The sequence below is a fragment of the Galeopterus variegatus genome, unplaced genomic scaffold (genome assembly GCF_000696425.1).
Source record: "Galeopterus variegatus unplaced genomic scaffold, G_variegatus-3.0.2 Scaffold3839, whole genome shotgun sequence".
In the NCBI taxonomy this organism is placed as follows: Eukaryota; Metazoa; Chordata; class Mammalia; order Dermoptera; family Cynocephalidae; genus Galeopterus; species Galeopterus variegatus.
In genome coordinates this window covers 137605-159832 of record NW_007729950.1, presented here as the reverse complement: position 1 = coordinate 159832, position 22228 = coordinate 137605, and the positions used below count along the sequence as shown (strand labels likewise).

The 22228-nt window shown below is 33.2% G+C and overlaps 1 protein-coding gene across 1 annotated transcript in view; it reads right to left on the bottom strand.

Moving 5' to 3' along the window:
* Positions 1–22228, bottom strand: part of AGL (amylo-alpha-1, 6-glucosidase, 4-alpha-glucanotransferase) — an 81162-nt gene that overhangs the window by 37216 nt on the left and 21718 nt on the right. Inside the window, exons 8-25 of the mRNA XM_008586130.1 lie at positions 20603–20726; positions 20149–20251; positions 19952–20049; positions 19164–19303; positions 17617–17804; positions 15891–16014; positions 14675–14838; positions 14292–14393; positions 13859–14014; positions 13590–13740; positions 11308–11432; positions 11103–11215; positions 10851–10985; positions 9753–9883; positions 7597–7733; positions 7074–7207; positions 6164–6339; positions 3117–3219 (exon numbers count right to left, since the gene is read on the bottom strand). Coding sequence (XP_008584352.1) covers positions 3117–3219; positions 6164–6339; positions 7074–7207; positions 7597–7733; positions 9753–9883; positions 10851–10985; positions 11103–11215; positions 11308–11432; positions 13590–13740; positions 13859–14014; positions 14292–14393; positions 14675–14838; positions 15891–16014; positions 17617–17804; positions 19164–19303; positions 19952–20049; positions 20149–20251; positions 20603–20726 — 2404 coding nt within the window. The remainder of the gene's footprint in view (positions 1–3116; positions 3220–6163; positions 6340–7073; positions 7208–7596; positions 7734–9752; positions 9884–10850; positions 10986–11102; positions 11216–11307; positions 11433–13589; positions 13741–13858; positions 14015–14291; positions 14394–14674; positions 14839–15890; positions 16015–17616; positions 17805–19163; positions 19304–19951; positions 20050–20148; positions 20252–20602; positions 20727–22228) is intronic.

Below are 22228 nucleotides of genomic sequence, written 5' to 3'. Positions count from 1 at the left end.
TCCCCTATCTGCCAGCTGACTGTAGAGGACTCACAGGCCCTGGGAGACGACAGAGCTTCAAGATGGAAGGAACCTGTATTCCTGAATCACCATGTGGAAAGCTGCCCACTAAACACCCATCTAGGACTATAAGCAAGAAATAAATTTTGTTTGTAAAAAGCCATTGAAATTTAAAAGTGTATAATTTATAGCAGCTATCACTACTCTAAGAAATACATTACTCTCTGAAAATCTTCTAGATCAGGGGTAGGCAAACTTTTTCTGTAAAAGACTGTATAGTAAATATTATAGGCTTTGTGGGCCATATACAGTCTGTCACATATTCTTCTTTCCCGAAATACATTACTCTCTGAAAATCTTCTAGATCAGGGGTAGGCAAACTTTTTCTGTAAAAGATTGTATAGTAAATATTATAGGCTTTGTGGGCCATATACAGTCTGTCACATATTCTTCTTTCCTTTCTTCTTTTTTTTTTAATGACCATTAAAAAGGTCCAAGCTTTTCTTTGCTTACACATTGTACAAAACAGGTGATAGGCCAAAGTTTGCTGACCCATGACCTAGATAGTCATATATAAAATTGAAAAGCAAAAATTTTTGATAGGGGCTGACCCTGTGGCTCGGGAGAGTGTGGCGCTGGGAGCGCAGTGGAGCTGGGAGCGCCGAGGCCGCAGGTTTGGATCCTATATAGGGATGGCCGGTGTGCTCACTGGCTGAGCGCGGTGCGGGCGACACCAAGCCAAGGGTTATGATCCCCTTACACACACACACACACAAAAAAATTTTGATAGTACATAGAACCGGTAATTGGGAGTCCAAACAACAACAATAATAAAAAATTAACATTTATGGTAAGCTTAGCATGTGGCAAATACTCTTTTAGACATTCTAACTGCATTAATTCATTTAATCCTCACAAAAACTTCGTACTGTAAGTACTACAACCTTTTTACAGATGGCACAAAGACAGAAGTAATTTGTCAGTTGGTAGTTTGGAACCAGGATTAGAAGCTGGCAGTCTAGCCCTAACCCAAGTTCTTCAACACTACACTATCCTGAATCCTGATGTTCCATTTCCTCTTTCTAAATCTGTCAGTTAGGGTCACCTAGGGAAGAAGCAGACTCCCAAACTTCTATAGCCCCATAATGAGAATTTAAAAAAGGTCTTACTATGTATTAGGTTAGCAGGGAAGAATGTAATTTATTTCAGATGTCTACCTAGAAATTTCAATTTCAATTTTTTTTTTTGTTTTTGTTTTTGTAGCAGCAGGCCAGTATGGGGCTCTGAAACCATGACCTTGGTGTTATAAAACTGTGCTCTAACCAACTGAGCTAACTGGTCAGCCCTAGAAATTTAGATTTTAAAGGGAGCAAAAATAAAACTTTTGCATCTGAAGAGGCAAACTTCAGTTTTTTTCCTGATGGCATCAAAATAAGGTGTCATAAAAGCTTTTTTGCTAAAAGTTTTAAGTCGTATCATGAGGAGTCTCCTAATGGAGAGAAATGCTTTAAATATAAGTAATGTGAAGAGCTCGATGCAGAGTAACACATGTAGAATGCCCCAGAAAATATACAACCCTCGTATCATGAGGAGTCTCCTAATGGAGAGAAATGCTTTAAATATAAGTAATGTGAAGAGCTTGATGCAGAGTAACACATGTAGAATGCCCCAGAAAATATACAACCCGAAGGAAGTGTTCAGAGAGTTATATACATATTTTATTTATCTGTGGCTCCTTATCGTAGACTATGGATTTCTAATTCTAACTCTTTAAAAGAAATGTTGAGCTGACAATTCTGTTAAGTATTGTTTGGACATAAGATTCTAGGACTTGAGACTTCTCATTACTTTGGGCAACAGGTGTTCGTGGGGTGCCTGCTTAACATCATCCAAGAATTTTAAACTACCTTCTATATTTGGCATTATTGTTTTGATATTGTAGAGTTTGAATGACACAATATGTTACATGTCACATGACATGCAGTTTCCTCCTATTTTGAGAAAAGGTTACGGTCATCTGTACAGTTCTAGCCCGTCATGAATTTTTCCCGTGACTACAGTGATATCTATGCCAGTCCACTGTGGTTTCCCAGTTGAGACACCAAATGGGCTATGAACATTTATATGTCAGTTATCCATGGAAGAGTTTAGGTGAGCTGCAGATAATGCTTATCATTTTGAGTAACATGCTAATTTCGTAAAAATGAAGTATATTTTACATCCTCAAAGTGAGAAATTTTTAATGTCTTTTTATAAGAAGAGCAGTTGGAAGCTTTGTGTTTCAGTGATCCATAAAGCCCCACATCCATCTGCTGTTCACAGATGTCATTTCCATACACTTAGACGTCAGCACATGTTATCAATGGGGGTAGGGGGTGGTGAGGAGGGGAGGAAGTAACAGCTTTCTGTATTATTAAAGAACAAAGGAAATCCAAAAAAAGTTTTAACTTGTAGAGCAGTGCTTTCAAACTTTAGCCTTAGGCTGCTGCTATCACCTGAAGGCATTGTGAAAACACAGATTTCTGCCCTCCAATTCTGCCCTCCCCATCCCAAATTTGGATTCAGGAGATCTGGAACACGGACCAAGAGTCTGCATTTCCAACAAGCTCTTAGAGAATGGTGACATTACTGATTTGTGAAACACACTTTGAATGGCACTGCTGTAGAACTTTTCAACTTCCAATAAATTCATTCGTATTACTGTGACATAAGAAAATACCACTGTAAGTCTAGAAAACATAAAACTGGAGGTTACAAGGCCTGACGACAAAAAAACCTAATACAATTCTTTCTACAAGACTCAAAGAGCCAGCAATGCCTTCATTTTAGAAGGCATAAAATGGTTATAAAATTTTTAGTTTTATTGAAAAAAATTAGCAAATGTTGACGATAACCTGACTTGTAATACGAAGGGCTAGAAGAACTTAGTAACTCCAAAGATATTCAGCCCTTGAAAAATTCTATAATTCTATTAAACGAACATATTAAAAAAAATTTAAGCAAAACACACCATCAAGATGTTGTTGAAAATAGATGGGTAAGAAGAAAGTCTTGAAGAGCATGTAAGAAACTTTTAGACATAAACTTGCATTGCAACTTTTTAGAGTATCTCCTACCTGGCCTCTAAATAGCGTCCAGTTATCAGCAGTAGACCTCTAAGTGCAATAAAAGTATCCCTTCCCCAGCAGCGGAAAATACCAGAAGAAAAATGAGGTAAGCCTAACAGAAAACAGAACAAAGTAATATGTTAATCATAATAATGCGCACGAACCATGAACTCCATTAATATAGAACAGTCACTCTAAATCTGGGTTACAAGGATGAGTTTTAAGAGTCTGCAAATCATCTAAAATTGTCTGCAAAATGTATGTCTATACTTATGCCAACTTTAATGAAATGAATTTCCACAGTCTTATCAGTTTCTTAAAAGAATCTGTGACCCAGAAGAGATTAAGAACCAGTGCTACAGAGGGATGCTTATATGAACTGATTTGAATGTGTATCTTTAAACACAGACAAACTTTCTTTTATAAACTATATTTAAAGACTGAAATCAGAGATTAAATACTTAACACACACAAAAAACTTAATATAACATTGATTATACATTTTAAAAAACTCTTCTTTGAATTTAAGGACAATAAATAAATCTAAGTACGAAACGATTACCATAACGATGTCTAAATATGTTTATTAATCTACCATGAGTCAAAATTTATATTAAAAACAAGTGTTATACTTTGTACACAAGAAATATATACAATTTTTGTGAATTAAAAAATTAATTAAATTTTAAAAAGTTGTTATACTTTCTTAGTCAGAAACAGTTTTCACCAGTGAAAACAAGGATTTCATGTGATAAATAACCCAAATAGGTAATTTCTTCCTTTATACATAAGATAAAATAGAATAATTAATGAATAAAATCTAAAATTTTACTTTTAGGTTGAACTTGATTTATCAAACATTTAAAGAAATATGATTGTTTTCTGTATTTGTACTAAAAACAACAGTCAAAGGAAAGCAAAGCAAAGAAAATTAGAATTTCATTAAAAATGTGCGAAAGCATAAATAAAATATTTCAGGAAGGGAAAACTGAGGACATAAAATATGCATAGCATTTATTCATAACTATCTTTAAAGCACATCTGAAATCATCTTGCTTGTTTGTTGTCTGCTGAATGAATGGCAGTATCTTCCCAATAGAAAGTAAGTCCAGTGAGTATCTATACACTGAAAATTGTAACCGGTACATAATATATCCCTATAAATACTTGTTGAATGACTGAAATAAAAGATTAATACTAAAATGTAAATTGAAAAGTAAAAGAATTTGACAGGTAAAATTTTGGTGATTCCTAAGTATACTTAACAATTTAAGTTTCTGTTTATTGGGTCTTGTTTTTCTTGGGGATTAGACATGATTTTCTTCTGTTAAGAAAGATCAGAACTAAAGGCATGGTTAGAACATTTTTTCTATGTTGTCTCCAAAATGCTGGTACAAAATTTCCCCAAACACAATATGTATTATTTATGTATGGTTGGTATGTATTGCTGGGGAAAATTTTGATGATGATGATGATGATGATGATGACAGCAGTTAACATATATACATATGATATATATATATATCACTCTGTGCCATACAGACTTCCTAATACTTTAACCCATAGAACACCTTGTAAGAAACATGACTATAGACAGATTCAAAGGTGAGTCTGAATTGGTATGCCCTACAATACAGGCAGTCTGTTTTGGTTAAAAAGTCTAAACCGTAAAATCCCTACACTAATATGTGGAAATGACTGTACTAACTTTTTGACTTCTAAGAGTGTACAACTTATAGACCACATATCTTCTAAGTGATTTTTACCTTGTCAGTTATTATAAAAGTTTACAATTATAATTTTTTTTGCAATACTATCACCAAAGGCAGGCATTCCAAGCCAGTTTAAAATGAACCCCCCCAAAACCTGTCTGCAAATCTGAGTATAGTCCTATCTTTTGCAAGTGGGAAATATGGAAAAATAGTCCCTTGGGATCTGGAAGCAAATACCAGAACTTCTATTTATATTCATTTATCAACTTATAATTTTAGTTTCTATTTTCATTTTATCTTATACCTTATATGTAAGTATATCAGGTGTCATAACTTATATCAGCATATCATTTATCATGTATAATGTATAAATGTATATTTTGGGGGTGTTTAACAGCAGTAGTGCACAATCAAAAAGGTTGAGATCATTATATTATGTAATAGGCTTCTAAAAAATAGGTTTTAAAACCAAATTCTTCACTTTTTTTCCCACAATGGCCCAGTTCAGTTTAATGAGCATCTCTGCATGGATTCACAGGGAAAAAACAGGTACCAGAAGGAGATCAGTCAAATGAAAATCTAAAACACAATTATAGAATTAAAACAGTCTGAAATTTATGAATGTTTCATGATCATTCTAAATGAAAAGGCAATTTCTATTTTAGTTGTTGGGTGCTACTAAGTCTTTTTAAGGGTAAAAAGAGGAGATCACATAAATACTACTAATACTTTCTTCCTGCAATTTGATATTTTTGGGTTTAGTTTAGAAAGTTCAAAACTTTAGTGGCCTCAAATACTACATGCTCTCTAAAAATATACTTGAAATATATTAAAAAGAGAACAAAAGCCTGTCCTTATGCATATTTTACTTACTTGAATTTGTTATTTTATTCATGTTTTAAATCAACTTGCAGGAAAGAATGCCAATGAATATGGCTGAAAGCATTTGACTGCAATTACACATATAATAAAAAAATTGTTTAACATTTGTGTTTTTTAACTTGTAGAGGACCTTTATATGATCTCTTGGTAATTACAAAGTCGTGTTTATTTTTAAAAATTGGGGAAGAAATATATTACAGGAAAAAGGGTAGTAAAATAAATTTTATTTAAAAAACACAAAATGCCAAGAGTTGGAAAAAATAGAAACATGCAGAAGAAAAGAATTAGATAGACACAATAAAAAGCACACAAATTCCTGATGCACAGTTATATTACATAGTAAGTATGAAATTTTACTAAGCAGTAACAAAATCTTGGATACCATCACAATCCTATCCCCATAACATTTCCTCTTTGAATACTATTGACTTATACATTTTAACCTTGTACATAATTTCTCACCTGCAGCAAGAGAACCACAACACTGCTCCTTTTCTTTCGTGATCTCATTTAGCCTGTATGGTACATATGCAAGTGAAGGTGAAAGAAGTGGCAGAGAAGGAAATTTTCCTACTCCACACAGTTGGACAGAACCCAGCGAAAGGTGTTTCACAAAGGTTGAACCGTTTTGAACAAAGCTGTAACAAAGGTGTTAGAGTTTAAAACATTACTCGTAGAAAAGAAAGCTTTTTAGCAGCTCTATTTTACTTGGTTCCTTTCCTTCAGATAATTTTTCTACATAAATTATAATATTAATGTGTAACAAAATGCAACAATAATATTAGTAAATAAAATTTTCATTTGGTTAGATTTCAAAACTGCTTACATTTCACCTATTATTTTATTGGCTTTAAGTCCATGGACTGTTGTGAAACAAATGGTAGGGTTGAAAAATTTGCTCTTTCTGAAATTATGCCCAAATCAATTTAGTGGCTCTCACTGGTACATTTCAATTTGTAGTTTCATTTTAGGGAAATTCATCAATAAAGGCAAATTTCATTCATAGTAACAGAAGAATATTTTTTTCTCTTAACTGATGAAAAATTAGAAGAAGAATTGCAAGTATATTCTAAAAATTTTATCAAATAACTCAATAAGTGAATGAATAAATAGAAACGGATAACATAAAACCATTTAATTTTCCCATCAACATATTTCATTAGCTTTATAGAACAGATTTTAATATCTAAGATTGTTTTTGTATGCTCCAGACTAAAGAATGTTAATAAATTTACTATTCACTTATAAACTTTTTTAGCTCTATGAGTCTATGCCAATTCCTCATGTTTGGTCTTTTAAGAGCATGTATAAAGTGACTCTGTATATAGTTTCCACATAAACATGATTATTTACTCAAGCTTTTTGGCTATACCTTGACATTTGCTTCCATGCTATATCCAGAAGAGTGGTGTATGCGCCAATTAATATAGCATCAAAGTAACATGGAATAAGATAACGTGGAATCTGCTTCAGGTAGAAGAACATAGCCTGCAACCATTTACCAACCTGTTATAAAAGTAATTTTAAAAGTTAATTTGGTATGTGTACAAGCTGAGTGTATTTTAAAAGGTAAATCTAAACAAAAACTTTACTATCTCACAATCTATCAACTAAGATTTCCATTTATTAGAACTGAAAGGTGATGAAGAAAGGAGGAAAATGATTCAGGTTAGAAAAGAATGCAAACATTGTATATAATATGGTAATATAACAAACAAAAACTTTACTATCTCACAATCTATCAACTAAGATTTCCATTTATTAGAACTGAAAGATGATGAAGAAAGGAGGAAAATGATTCAGGTTAGAAAAGAATGCAAACATTGTATATAATATGGTAATATAATACTTATTGTGCCCTTGACTTTTTTGGACTAGAATATAGCATTACTTACTTCAGCAATAGTTCCTGATCGTGAAATAAGCCGGCTACTGACATAGTCAATCATCCAATCTCCAGATCTCAAATTATCACAAAAAGGATGCCCCAAGTCATTCTTTGGCCTTATTTCTGCCAATACAGACATTAATCCTGAAAATTCAGAGACATATTATGCTCTATTATTGGAAAAGTCAATTTGTTCCCATAGCGTAGACTGATGCTAGTCGTGCCTCGAATGATTCAGGGTGAACACATGCAGAGGCAGACTCAAGGGCTGGATCGTCCATGATGGCACTGAACATGGTTGGAAGTAAGTGTGGAAGTAAATGTGGCTTGAACCAGGATGCAAAGGCATACTAAAAGGGACTACTGTCACAAGGGCTACACAGAGCTTTCCAAGATTCATAACTTCTGGGACTGGTCTTATTCTTTCGGATTTTAATGTTATAATATTCAAAGGCAACCAGCATGGCTCTCCTGTCCTAAGACATCTAGGGGGAAAAAATGGATAAGCCTGTGTCTTTTCATGTTGAAAAGTGGTGTATTCATTAATATTCAAGCAAGAGAAAAATATCAAGTTACCTATAAGGGAGCCTCATCAGACTAACATAAGACTTCCCAGCAGAAAGCTTACAGGCCATAACAGAATGGGATGACATATTCAAAGTACTAAAAGAAAAAAGCTACTGCATGTCCTCACTCATAAGTGGGAGCTAAAAAATAAAGAAAGAAAGAGAGGAAGAAATTGGTAAAGGGCCACAAAAAATGATTACATTGAGTAATGATAAATATAGAAAGAAATAAAAAATAAATACTTAACATTGGGAAAAAAAGAAAGGAAGAATGAATGAGCCATCACAATAATACGTTGAACTTTCAGAAGGAGAGAACAGAACTGTGGTTACTAGAGGTGGGAAAAGGGGGTTAGTGAGAAATTGGTTAATGTACACAAAGGATGATTACATTTTGTAATGATGAATATGCTAATTATCCTGATTTGATCATCACATATTGTACACAAGTATTGATAGTCAACTCTGTACCCTACGAACAGATGATTACATTTTGTAATGATGAATATGCTAATTATCCTGATTTGATCATCACATATTGTACACAAGTATTGATAGTCAACTCTGTACCCTACGAACATGTATAATCAACTATGTTTCAATAAAAAAAAAATTTTAAAAAACCCTGGTCAGTTAGTTTTGTAGTTATTACTTAATTCTAGCATAGGGTGATAACTATAGAAATGAAAAGAATATGGTATACCAAAGAGAATATAAAAAAGAATCCATAAATGATAATTACTGATTGAATACGGAGAAGAAAGGGGTAGATCTAAGAATGGATTTCTGGTTTCCAACACGAGTGAATATACAGTATTAAAAGAAGTAGGGAAATAGGGAAAGGAATTTTGTTTAGGGGAGAGAAAGGTCAATGAAGTGGTTAAGTCTGATTTAATCTGAGGCTGCTAGTAACTGTCTGCTGGAACTATCCCTTGGGCTGCTAAAAATATTAAACTATCAGAGGGAAAAAGATTGATATAAAGTAAAAAAATAAATCAGGTAAGGGCAATCATATTTAGAAATAACGAGTAGAATCATTTCATAAGAAGGGTAAAACAGAATTAGTAAAGAACCAGAATTAAGTTAAAGAAAGACAAAAGCCAGAAAAGGAGTTCACAAAAATGTGGTCTTTTCAGTCAAGTAGAAGGAGGAGTTCAACAGATCAGAGTAAAAATGGAGTAAATAACTGCTTAAAACTGGTAACATATACACTTCTTTATTAGTCACAGCACAAAACATTTTGTGCTGAAAATAATGTTTTAGAAGAAAAACAGAAAGCCATAATGACATAGTACTAGTAATTCTAGGTAACATTTACTGAGTGATTACTTTGTGCTATATTCTGTTTTTAGTGTTTTACATTTAATCCTCACAAAAGCCTTCTAAATTAAGTAATATTATCCCCATTTTATACAGGCAGAAGTTAGGGCACAGAGAAGTTACGTTACTTGCCGAAGGCCAATCAAACATAGGCAGCAGAGCCATAATTTGAACACTAGCAGTCACAATCTGAGCCCACCCTCTTATTTCTATAAAGAAGATACCGTATGACCCTAAAAGAAAAACAGAAAGCTTAGCTATCCTCACACCTGCTTACCTTGAAGACCTGCATATTTAAGGGCTGACCAGTTTGGTATGTGATAGCACCCTCCACCATCCTCTTGTTCTTCTGATTCACATCGGTAAAGTATCTGATTTAGCTCAACCAAAGTTAATTTAGAGGCAATACTAAGAATTGAAAAATAAAGGCAACTTTAAATATACTGAAATTTCACTTGCTGACAAAACAAAAGAAAATCTGAATTATAATCATAAAATGCCTTAGTCAAATATACATTAAAATATAAATATATTTAAGTATAAATATACATAAACATTACAAATAATAATTAAAGGGCAAAAATTCAATTAGAAATAACATTACTCCCAAACCAAGGAAATAATCAAGTGCCAAGTTTTATTGATTAGAAGTATGCTAAATATCTTGTCCAACATCATACTGACAGTAGTGAAGATGAAGTTAAAACCAGGTCTAAACTTCAAAACCCATATTCTTTGATACTAAGTGGTACCGCCTAGTAAGGAAATAATTAGTGAGGGAATAATTAAGAATTTATGATGAATGTACAAAGACATACATAATACAGAATAATTAGAAGCAATCTAGATGTTCAAAAAATGAAGACTGAGTCAATAAATTATGGTATAGCAATATAATAAATAATATGTTGGCATTTAAAAAAAATCATGTGGTAAAATGTGTGGTAATTAAAAAAAAAATGATGTACGCAACTTAGTCTCAAATAGTTCAGACAAAATGTGTGTGTGCATAGGTAGAGAGATGTACAAGGGTACATAAAAAAGGTTGTGGAAAAAAAGAATTAAGGGATAATATGAATTTTTCCATGAACTTTTTGAAGTACCCTTGTGTATATATGTGTGTGTATGTATGTAGGCATGTATGTATCTATACAGAGAGAGTGCACCAGCCTGAAAGGGCGCCTGTGTGAGCGCACACACAAATAATAAAGCAACAGCATAAAATGTTAGCAATAGGTGATGCTGCCACTGCTGGTCTTTGGACCACACTTTGAGTAGCAACGATATAGGGAACTCTGAAAACCACTTAAATCAGATTAGTGATAACTTATCAGTTATTAAAGTGGCAAATCTCTAGAAAATAAAGCATACTTACGAAGCAAAAGGAATTTTTAATATAGGATCTGAGTTGTCAACAGGAAGGCTCCCAGATTTAAAGTGAGGACTAAACTGTATTAAATGACTTCGAAGAATTCCAACAGCAACTTGTGCATGTGGATCAAGACTAACTCTGAAAACGTTAATAAAAACTGGTTAATTTTTAGGAGTATTTTATTCAAAGTTAACAGGACATGCAAACTGTTTAAAATAGAAGTAAAGTCAACAGTTTGAAATCTAATTAACATACCTGAATATAATAACACTCCCTGGAGATAAATTTTCAAATTCTATTTCTTGAATATATTCATTTGGCCCTTTTGTGGCAATTCCAGCTTGTTTAACAATTTTACTTTCATTAAGCTTGAAGGAAAATTATATAAAAATCCATTCAACAAATAATTCTAACGTCTTTAAAATGTTAAACATAGTAGTAAGATGAGAATCCCAAATACCTGAATATGTTCTCTAATTTCTACTGTGATATCTGGCATTCCATTGATTGAATTCTCATCCTTCCTATAAGGTTTTGTATTTCTCTCAATTGTTCTAGCTTCAAAAACTACTTCTTCAATTTTGCCTAGGAATATATAAAAATTTTAACAAAATTTCATATGGAACCATTTAAAATTAGGAATTGCTAAAGTGGTTTCATATCATATAACTTAAAATTGAAAATTAAATATCAGTTAATTAAAAAAATACAAAATGGTCTGAAGGTAGATGATTCAACAAAGATGCATTTTTCACATATGCTTTAAAAAAAAAATTACAACTTAATTAACAAAGTTTTATTTGAAAAGAGATCTTATCAAATAACAATGGCTCTGGGGAACAATCTACATTCTTCCTAATTTTGAACAGAGAATAAATCACTTGAAAGACTTATATTTTAAAAAAATTGGAATATTTCAGAAATACAAAAAGAAGAGAAAAATTTAAAAAATCCAGGTCCTACTACCTCACATTAAAAAAATGTACAAATACAAGTGAAGCCCCTGTGTATACTTTTTTTCCCTTTAGAGGTAACTGCTACTTGCAGTCTGGTGTTCATTTCTCGTAGCAGTTTTACCACATATGTATGTTTCCCTAAACGACATATAATATTATTTTCCATATTTCCAAGTTTTATTGAAGTGGATTCAAGTTATACATATTTTTCTGCAACTTGCTTTCTATTGGTCAACACTGTATTTTTAGATTCATTCACATTGCTGCATTAGCTCTAGCTCCTGTATGTCCAACGCCAAATAGTATTCTACCATATAAATATACCAAAATGCACTCATTCTATTAAGGTTGTCTCCAATTTTTCTCTAGTATAAATAATTCTGCAATGAATATTCTTGTGAATGTCTTTGAGTGGAAATGTATGAGAATTTCCTGGATATATACCTAGAAGTAGAATTGCTGGGTCAAAGGATACACAAAATTTCAACTTCACTATTTAAATAATTTAAGCTTTAAACAATTAATCTGGCAATAAGTGACAGTAATTTTTGATCCAGAAATTCTACCTAAATATACACTAAGAAAATTGTTCAAAACAAAAAGTTATTCCTAGTGTACTTTCAAAACTTAAAAAGGAACAATACTAACATATGAAAAAATATTAAAAATGAAATACTAACATAACAAAATACACAACATTTAATGTAATGAACATCACAATTTTGCGGACAAATGGAAATGTTTTAAGATTGATCAATGACTTAACAAAACCTAAGATAATATTGTACACACTGACTATAGTCTTGTAAAACTATATGTGTACATTAGCAAAGACCAGATGAGATTACTGAATATAAATTTGTGAAGAGTTAAAGAAACTAATGAACATTTAACTCTGAAACGATTCAGGTCAATAACTTTTAAAAGTTGGAGTTATGCATATTCAGCAACCAGCAACCAATGAAAAATATGATGATTTTTATGGGAATCTTCATTCACTTAATCAATCAGCAAACTTGGACAGTTGCTGCATGCATTGGAGCAGGCTATAATAATAGTAAGAAAGGAAATAAAATACAAATATCTAGAAAAATGCCAAGGAATAATGACATATCTCATTGCTCATATTTCATACTTGTGAAATGAGAGACAGAGAAAGACTATAATTGCTATATGTTTAAAAGAGTGAAAAAGATTACTGAGTACTTATAGAAAGTTTCTCAAAGGAGGTTGAACTTTAGTCCTTGAAAGATGTAAACAATTCATATATGGGTGGAAGAAAGACTACCTGGGAGCAGTGAATATATCTATTTCGCTGAAATAGTGGAGTGACACAGGGCTAGGAGAGTAGAAAGGGATGGATTATAAAGCCTTAAATATTAGGTGAGACTATTTTCCATTTTAGTTTTTATATATATGTGGTGATGCATGTGCATTCACATACAAAAATACACACTGATATACACACACATATGTAATGCATCTACATACATACAAACACATAAATACACATATTGTCCTGGGTATAAGAAAAATACATGTTCATTTTATACAAATTAGAAAAGAAATAAATGTATTAAGATACAAACAAAAATATTTCAGAACTCAAAAAATGTTAACATTTGAGAGTATTCTGTCTAAGATTTGTTCCATGCATTAGAAATATGTTACCAAATATTTCTAATTCCTTTTCTCAACTAGGTTCACACTACCACAATTTAATATAACATTATGTATAGTTTAATAAAATGATATAATTACAATAACAACTTTTAGATTGCATTACCAGGGATGCACATTTGGGGCACTTCCTTGCTGTAAAATGAAGTCTTGGGATTCCTGAAAGCAGTTCTAGATACAGCCACGACAGACTGATGGATACTAGGTGAGTGTCTTGTTACTGCCACTATGTCTTCATCAACCTGATCCACATACACCTGAGAAACAGAAAGAGCAACTAGGTTAGTTCTCAAACTGCGAACTAGAGCTCAAAATGGAAAGAATCACTCTAAAATTGAACCTTAAAAAAGAAATTTAGAAAATTTAGTTTCTTGCCTGAATATAACCCTTGGCTCCAAGCTCTTGATGAAGTTTATTGATGGCACACCTGGCTGCAATAATGCCACTCTGAAAATTAACTTCACCTGTATTCGATGGGGATGCTCCAGGATTCCACTTAGTATAAAACCGTTCTTCAGAAACTACTGAAATCTGGACAAAGGTAAAACTTAGCCATGTAATTTTAATTACAATGAGATCTTCTGATAAAAATGCTCAAAGCTGTTGGCCATGTGGATTTTATTTTTATCTTATTTTTTTATAACAAAACTTGTAACATTTTATTTTGTGTTTTATAACATATATAGAAGTAAAATTTCTGACAATAGCACAAAAAATAGGGTGGGATAGATGGAATTATGTGGTTGTAAGGATCTTATATTTTACCTGATATTAATATTATCATTTTAAAAACAACACATAAACAAACCTGATGAGGCACTAATTCATCATAACCCCTCGTACTTCCACTAGCACAACATGCCATAGAAACAACTGTGGAACTTGGAAGAGCATCATATGCTGATCTGTGCTAGAAAACAACAACAACAAAGCAAAAGTTTACTTTCTTTCAAATGCAAAGTGCCATTCTATAGCATAATGAAGTAAAGGGATCACTGCATAAATACATTCTATAAGGGACATTAATTTGTTTTTAAATGAATAATAAAACATTCTAAAAACTATATACCACTTATAAATCTAACACACTACTTTGAAGTACGTGGATATTACTGCTACTAAGTATCAGAGAACTAAATATCAAAACACTTAGCAAAACAAGTGAATACAAGAAACAGATTAGATGCTTACCACAATGGGACACTCATTATCATGGGTAATATCCATAAACAGGGCATGTGCAATAGCTGGCACCAAAGGCCTCAGACAGGGCTGAACAAAGGATCCAACAGGTTCTCCTCCATATCGGTAAACTAATCTGCCCTCTTCATGACTATTATATGCACTCATTGCCTCTGTAGAGCATACAGAATATTTTAATAATCTCCATTATTTATGTACAAGAAGAGGTTATATTTCTTTTCTTTTCTTTTTTTTTTTCCATCTTTTTTCGTGACTGGTAAGGGGATCACAACCCTTGGTGTGGTGTCGCCCGCACCGTGCTCAGCATTATTTATGTACAAGAAGAGGTTATATTTCTTTTCTTTTCTTTTTTTTTTTTCCATCTTTTTTCGTGACTGGTAAGGGGATCACAACCCTTGGTGTGGTGTCGCCCGCACCGTGCTCAGCCAGTGAGCACACTGGCCGTTCCTATATAGGATCCGAACCCACGGCGGGAGCGTCGCTGCGCTCCCAGCACCGCACTCTCCCGAGTGTGCCACGGGGTTGGCCCTAGAGGTTATATTTCTTATTATGGCTGACTTTCAAAATACAGACCACATCAATATTATCAAAAATAAAACTGCTTTAAGCATTTTCTTTTTTTAACTGGTAAGGGGATTGCAACCCTCTGCATGGTGTGGTCTGCACCATGCTCAGCCAGTGAGCGCATCGGCCATCCCTATATAGGATCCGAACCCGCGACCTCGGCGCTACCAGCGCTGCACTGTCCTGAGTGAGCCACGGGCTTTAAGCATTTTAACAAGTGTCCATCAGTTTAAGTGACAAAAAAAAGTCTTCCTATAACTTAACTGGAGAAATGGCTCATGTAGGGAAAAGGGAACATATGTTGTTTATTAGAATGTTGGCTATACAAAATCTATCATAAAAAATCTAGAGGCTATGTTATAGAAAATGAAAAAGAGATTTGTAAAAAAATGATTTTGTTCATGAGTCATCAGTTCATCCCACTGGTCTTTCAATTTGAAATGAGGTATCTCACCCCAAACTAGAAATTTTTACTGATAAACACAGACTGTCATATGAGAAAATTTCATACAGATTATTTAAAAGAACATTAACTATGTTAAAAATCAATAAGCACTGCACATAAAGCTATTAAATGCCTTTTAATCTACTTAAACAAAAGCTAAAGTTTTGGATGGGAAATAACACTTTAAAAGCCTACCTCTTATTAAGGAACTAATGCCCAGTCTAGTTACAAAGACATTGTCCAGATCTTCGCTTCCTGTGAAGAGTTCAGCTACTACATATAAATTTGGTTGTAATTTCCTAGCTGCATCCAACATGTACTGCAAAAAGCACAGTCACAAACATAACAGAAAGAGAAAAGCAAGATGGGAAGAGGGGAGGGAAGAGGCAAGATTAGTCATGAATTTGACACAGAAGAATATGTAGCAAGACAAAATGAAAATTCAGAAAGAATTTCCAAATAAATTCCGTTGTACATATATAAGCAAATATCAAACAGACCAATACACATAGGAAACAAGAGAATTTACAAAGAGAATAAAACAGTTTAAAAGGGAGATTAGGTTTTGCAAATATATAAGGACACGGAGAAAAAGGAAGAAGAAAAATGTTAGTGTCATTAAAAAATGTAAACCATGACACTGCAGTTCTGGCAGGCTTTCCCCCTATTTTTTGTTTGTTTTTAATACCTCTGATCAGACTGTTTATTTACAGGTGGATGACTAAGTTATTATTGATAGCTGGTGAATTTAGTTGTTGCAAAGATTAGATCTCACTGACCAGATTGAAGCCAGTTTTTCCTGCAAATGATAATAAACTCTTAAACTCTTACACCTTACAATTTCCACTTGTCTAATTTATGTTTAACGATGGTTCTATCTAGCTGAGAATCACAAAATACTGGCTTATAATAAAAAATCAGATTGATTCCAAAATTTCCTTAAACATAATATTTGCACAAATGTTAATACAATAGTTAAAATTCTATCAGCTAACAAGTGGAATCCTAGAGGATTTTGTAATTTAAAATTAAGCAAATTAAGTTTTAACATTCTGTTTTGTTATCATGTTATAGCAATCTCACAAGTATACATTTTTTTGCTGTTGCTAAAGGCCCAATAAAAAAAACCCTGCAAATTTTTGGAGATAATGTTCTACCAGCTTAGCTAATATTCACTAAATAGCTCCAAACCAAATCAACTTTTTACCACAGGACTTGAAACACATACATTATAATACTGCTTTAAAATTATAGAAATAGATATTTTTCAGATAAGCACACTTCTGAAGAAAACCTAAGTGACACTTGCCACTAAGAAGCTACTGAAGATCTTATAAGCAAGACAAAAATTATGAGTATTCATTTACAAAGTTGCATCAGGTAGAGGATAGTACTATAAATATTAGCATTATTCAAAAGTTACTGTAAAAAGCCTACAGAGGAATAGACAACATCTATGTTTATACTTATATTTTTATAAATAATTAATATAAAATTGAGTCAGTGAAGCTAAAACTACCCTCAATGTGCCATAATGTTAGTGTTTAAATAATCACTATAAAAAGCTACTCAACTTCACAGTTGCTACTACTACTATATCTTGAAAACACCTAAAAATAAGACAAATCAATATTTCATATATTATCAATAGACAATATGGTTGTGATATATATTATCAGTGACAATATGATCAACTTCCCTAAATTAAAATTAAAAAATTAACTTGTTAAACATTTTATAGCCCAGTATTCATAACAATTGCATCAAAAGATTGTCAGAATTATGCAAATTATGCAAAAGTGTTAAATACTACCACCAAATCAATACTGATGTCCAACCAGCAAAAAGAAACATGTATTTGCATAGTCTCCCTAAGGAAAGCTAGGAAAGAATACTGAATAGATGAATTATTTTTCTGTACCTCAGCTACACAGAGAGGTGTTGAGTGGCAGTTATCAAGACGTACTCCCTGGAAATAAGTTGCAATTATTTCAGTGTATTTTTTCATATGCTCCCAGAGATAAGGACAGTCCTCTGGTTTATTTCCATAGCGTAATTTAACACTGTCTCCCCAGCAAATAAGTTCTCTTCTTAGGTAAACTTCTGAACCTGTTAAGAAAGAAGCTTTTGCTTTCAATTGTTCAAGAAATAAAATAAAACAACTACTTCAAGGAAACACTGTTGTTTTTAAATCGCATTGATTATTTCTACCACAAATGATAAAAAATGGTTAAAATTATATCTAAAATGGTATGAGATAAAGTTTTAAAAAATTAATATTAATTTATATCTCATATCTATTTTGTGAAACATCTAGCTGATAGTTTCTTCTAAAAGTGTGTGCTCAATTTCAAAAATCCAAATTGCTTCTTAAGGGAAAACAGTAATAGTAATATCACAGGTCTTTTAATGCTATAGTTCTACCAAAAATACTTAAAGCTCCATCTCTACCTTCCTAACCATTTTGGGCAACAGGTTACATTAAATCCATGGAATAGAGCAAAATGACTTTTTAAAAATTTGGAATGGCTAGAAAAGAGACGGCAGAAATACTTCAACCCAAAGTTATATTCTCAAAGGCAAAAAAAAAAAAAAGCATGAGATTTCTGAATTAACATTAATTTCACCAAGATAGATTCTTAGTTTTGAAATGTTAAAAAATAAATATATCAATGGGCCCCGTGCAAAATTCTTCTTGGCAATGAAATACTTTAATACCTCTCTGGCCAAAGAGTGTAAGAAAATATCTCTTATGGCAATATAACTGTAATTGCAGTTATTACTGTAATAGTAGTTTCAAACTTCTTTTAAAAAACACAATAATATTTTGCCCAAATAAAAGCTTACACAGACCCACAATACATAAAAAAAAGTACATAAAAGCTATCCTATCTGAGGAGACAAGAGGCAGGAGGGCAAAGGAGAGAAAAGGAGATGAACTCCATCCTTTTTGTCAACTCCTCTTCTCTCTCAAACTGTATGTACCTCTGGTACTTCTGTGGTGAAGCAGGATAAAAACCACTAGGCAATGGGAGGAAAAAAATCAATGAGACAGACTACAGCTGGTCCTCCATATCTGGGTTCTCCATCTGTTAGTTCCATATCCGTAGATTTAACTAACTGTGGATCAAAAATATTTGAGGAAAAACCTGCATCTGTACTGAACATGTATAGACTTTTTTCCCTGTTATTATTCCCTAAACAATAAAGTATAACAACTATTTACATAGCATTTACATTGTATTAGGTATTCTAAGTAATTTAGAGGTGATTTAAAGTATATGGGAGGATGTGTATAGGTTATATGCACATACTATGCCATCTTATATCAGACTTGAGCACCCTCGGATTTTGGTAAAGGGGAGGTCCTGGAACCAATCTCCCATGGATACAGAGGGATGACTGTACATTCTGAGCTTGCCATGAACTCCTCTTTCCCTATCCACTGAGGAGTTAAAAATGATGTACCTGGTTCGGCAAAGTTTCGAAGAGGATCATCTCCCATTACCCATCCATTGTGTGCCATCAGAAAACAAGCTTTATTTGGAAGATGAATCATAGATTCTTCAGTGGTGAATGCCATTTCATCAAATGGGAAAGTAAAATACCTACAGAGATACATTTAAATATTATACTCACAAAGAGGAACTCCTTGGAGAGAATTTGAATTAGCAACATTAAAATTAAACTTCCTCCCTATGAATAGACTAAATAAAAATCAGTTTGACACCTTTATAGGAAATAAATGTCAATATATGTCAAAGATCTTCAGTAGACTTTTTTGAGTAAATCTAGTAGGATTTGAGGATAGAGAGATAACATTATAGCATATCCAGCAAACATTTTAAATAATTTTTAAAACCTCATTAAATTACAAGAAAATCAATGAAGAACTGGTACTACTTTGCAAAAGCATTTACTACACTCTAGTTGCCCAACCTATGCAGCACATTACTTATAAAGTAAGGAGCTAGATGCTTACTCAATTTAATTAACACCAAATTTATTATTAAGCATGAAGTCCTCCAGAAACATTAATGCAAATAACAATTGTAAATTGGTACATACTGACAGCTTCTCTGACTAAAGCTTTGCCAAACAAAATTAATTAATATTAAGCCTATTTCCAAATTAAAACTTCAATTTAAAAAATGTACTGAAGTCACACATTAAAGGAAACATTTAGGTCAATTTGAAAGGTTAAATACAATTTTTAATTTTTAACAATCAATGAGAAGAAAACAAAAGTGGAATACCTGGTAACTAAAGGATGTTTTCTAGTGACAGGTCCTAGTTTAGGTCCATGGCCAGCCAGTCGTTCATAAAACACATTTCCCAAAAGACAATTAACTGCCTAGAAAACATTAAATTATGTTATATGATCATCATCAACAACAACAAAAAACCAGTATTCAGACTCAAAGAAAAACAGCAGTTCAAAAACAGATAAAACCTGTTCCTGATGATAGTTCATGAGTTGAAACTTCTCTGAATTTAACTCCTCAATTCTCTTATGAAACCAATTACAGCACTCTTCAATGGCGGCTGGCCCATTACTACAGCAGATACAGGAATACAAACTTATTATTTAATGGTTTTATAAATTCTACATTTAAAAATTTTCTAACAAGAGTCATAGAAACCTCAAATATATTTATGAGGATCTTAATTACAGCTGAACAAGTTTTCCAATTGTAAAAATTTTTACACGATGTATAGGAACATGGTGTGGCACACAGAAAAAGTGGTTGAAAATGTCATGTGTTGAAGTAGTAGAATTCTGGTGCATTGCCTTACTTATTTTCTATTATTAGGGTCCTATTAATAAGTAGTATGAAAATCATACTAGCCCTAAAGGTTTAGAAGTAATATTATTCTTTATTTCACAGAAAAAATGCATAACATACTCATGAGGTATGAAAGTTGCTAGTGCAATGTTCATATCCACAGTACAGCCAAGCCGTCTGTATTCAACATCCTGAATAATCTTAAGATGTTGCTTTGGGTCAGACTTGGTTACTCTCCTATTTTCTGAAAGAAAGAAAAGGTATCTTAAAAGCAAATATCCACAAGATTATAACTATCACTGATTTCAAATTTTTAGTCTACAGTTTTTTCATAGAAAATAAGACAAATATTTATTTCACACGTATCCTTCCTGCCTCTCCTCTCCATCTTCCTGCACATTGCCCCCTTAGCCCCCCACAAGGTGGACGGTACAGGGGAGAAAGAAACAGACGAGACAAAATAACATTATTAAAAAGAACACAGGGATTCCTGTCAGTTCAACCTCAGCCCCACTTTTCTGCCTCAGTCAGCATTCACTTATTCTATTCATTTTTTTTTTAGGGCATTATGAACTTTGGTAGTAAGCATTTTGTTCCCAGGTGCTACCAAATATTCTAACCTCAGGAGTTCTTCCTCAAAGATTGTTTCTTATTCTAAAGTAAGTCTTATTAACAACTTGACTTTCTTTGCTTCTTTGAAAGAACACAGATTTCTTTTTGTACTTTTTCCCCCTTTTCACCAACAACCATATTCGTCAGATAATAACAAAAAAATTAGAAAGGAAATAAATAATTTGGGGAAATTTTCATTCTTTTCTTGGAATCAGGCACTGGGTGCAGAATTGCCTCCACTGGGCTTGACTTTATAATAATTAATTTAAATCTGGTTTATTGTAAAGAGCTTTTGAATGGCTTATAAAAACACAAATAAAATAATAAGATAAGGGCCGGCCAATGGCGCACTGGAGAGTGCGCTGCTTGGGAGCGCGCGGCGGCGCTCCTGCCGAGGGTTTGGATTCCATGTGGAGACTGGTTCCCGCTCACTGGCTGAGCGAGGTGCGGGCGCGACACCAAGGGTTGCGATCCCGTTGCCGGTCAGTAAAAAAGACAAAAAGGAAAAAAAAAAAGATAAAAGATAAAATAGAAATAAATTCTTAAAATCCAGTTTTTAAGGTCTATCTGGAAGAGTAAATATATAAGAACTGCCAAGAAATGTTTGAAAAAGAGCTAAAGCTACATTATCAGTGTAAATTAATAAGCAGACTTTAGTATTGATAAAATAAAAGACATAGAAGAGCACAGATAACTGATATACGTTCAGTGTGTGACTATATACTTTGAAGTATTATGGTGGTACTTCAGTGTAAAAGGGCAGATTATCAACTCAACATCATTTCTGAATAAAAATAAAGTTAAATACCTTCTTTATGTAATACATAAAAAATTCCAGGTATATTAAATATTTAAAAGTAAAAATAGGGCCGGCCTGGTGGCACACTGGATAGTGCGCTGCTTGGGAAGCGCGGCGGCGCTCCCGCCCGAGGGTTCGGATCCCACATACAGACCGGTTCCCGCTCACTGGCTGAGCGAGGCGCGGGAGCAACGCCGAGGGTTGCAATCCCGTTGCCGGTCCCCGGTCCGGTACGGGGGCAACACTGAGGGTTGCGATCCGTTGCCGGACACGGAAAAAGACAAAAGACAAAAAAAAAAAAAAAAAAAAAAAAAAAAAAAAAAAAAAAAAAAAAA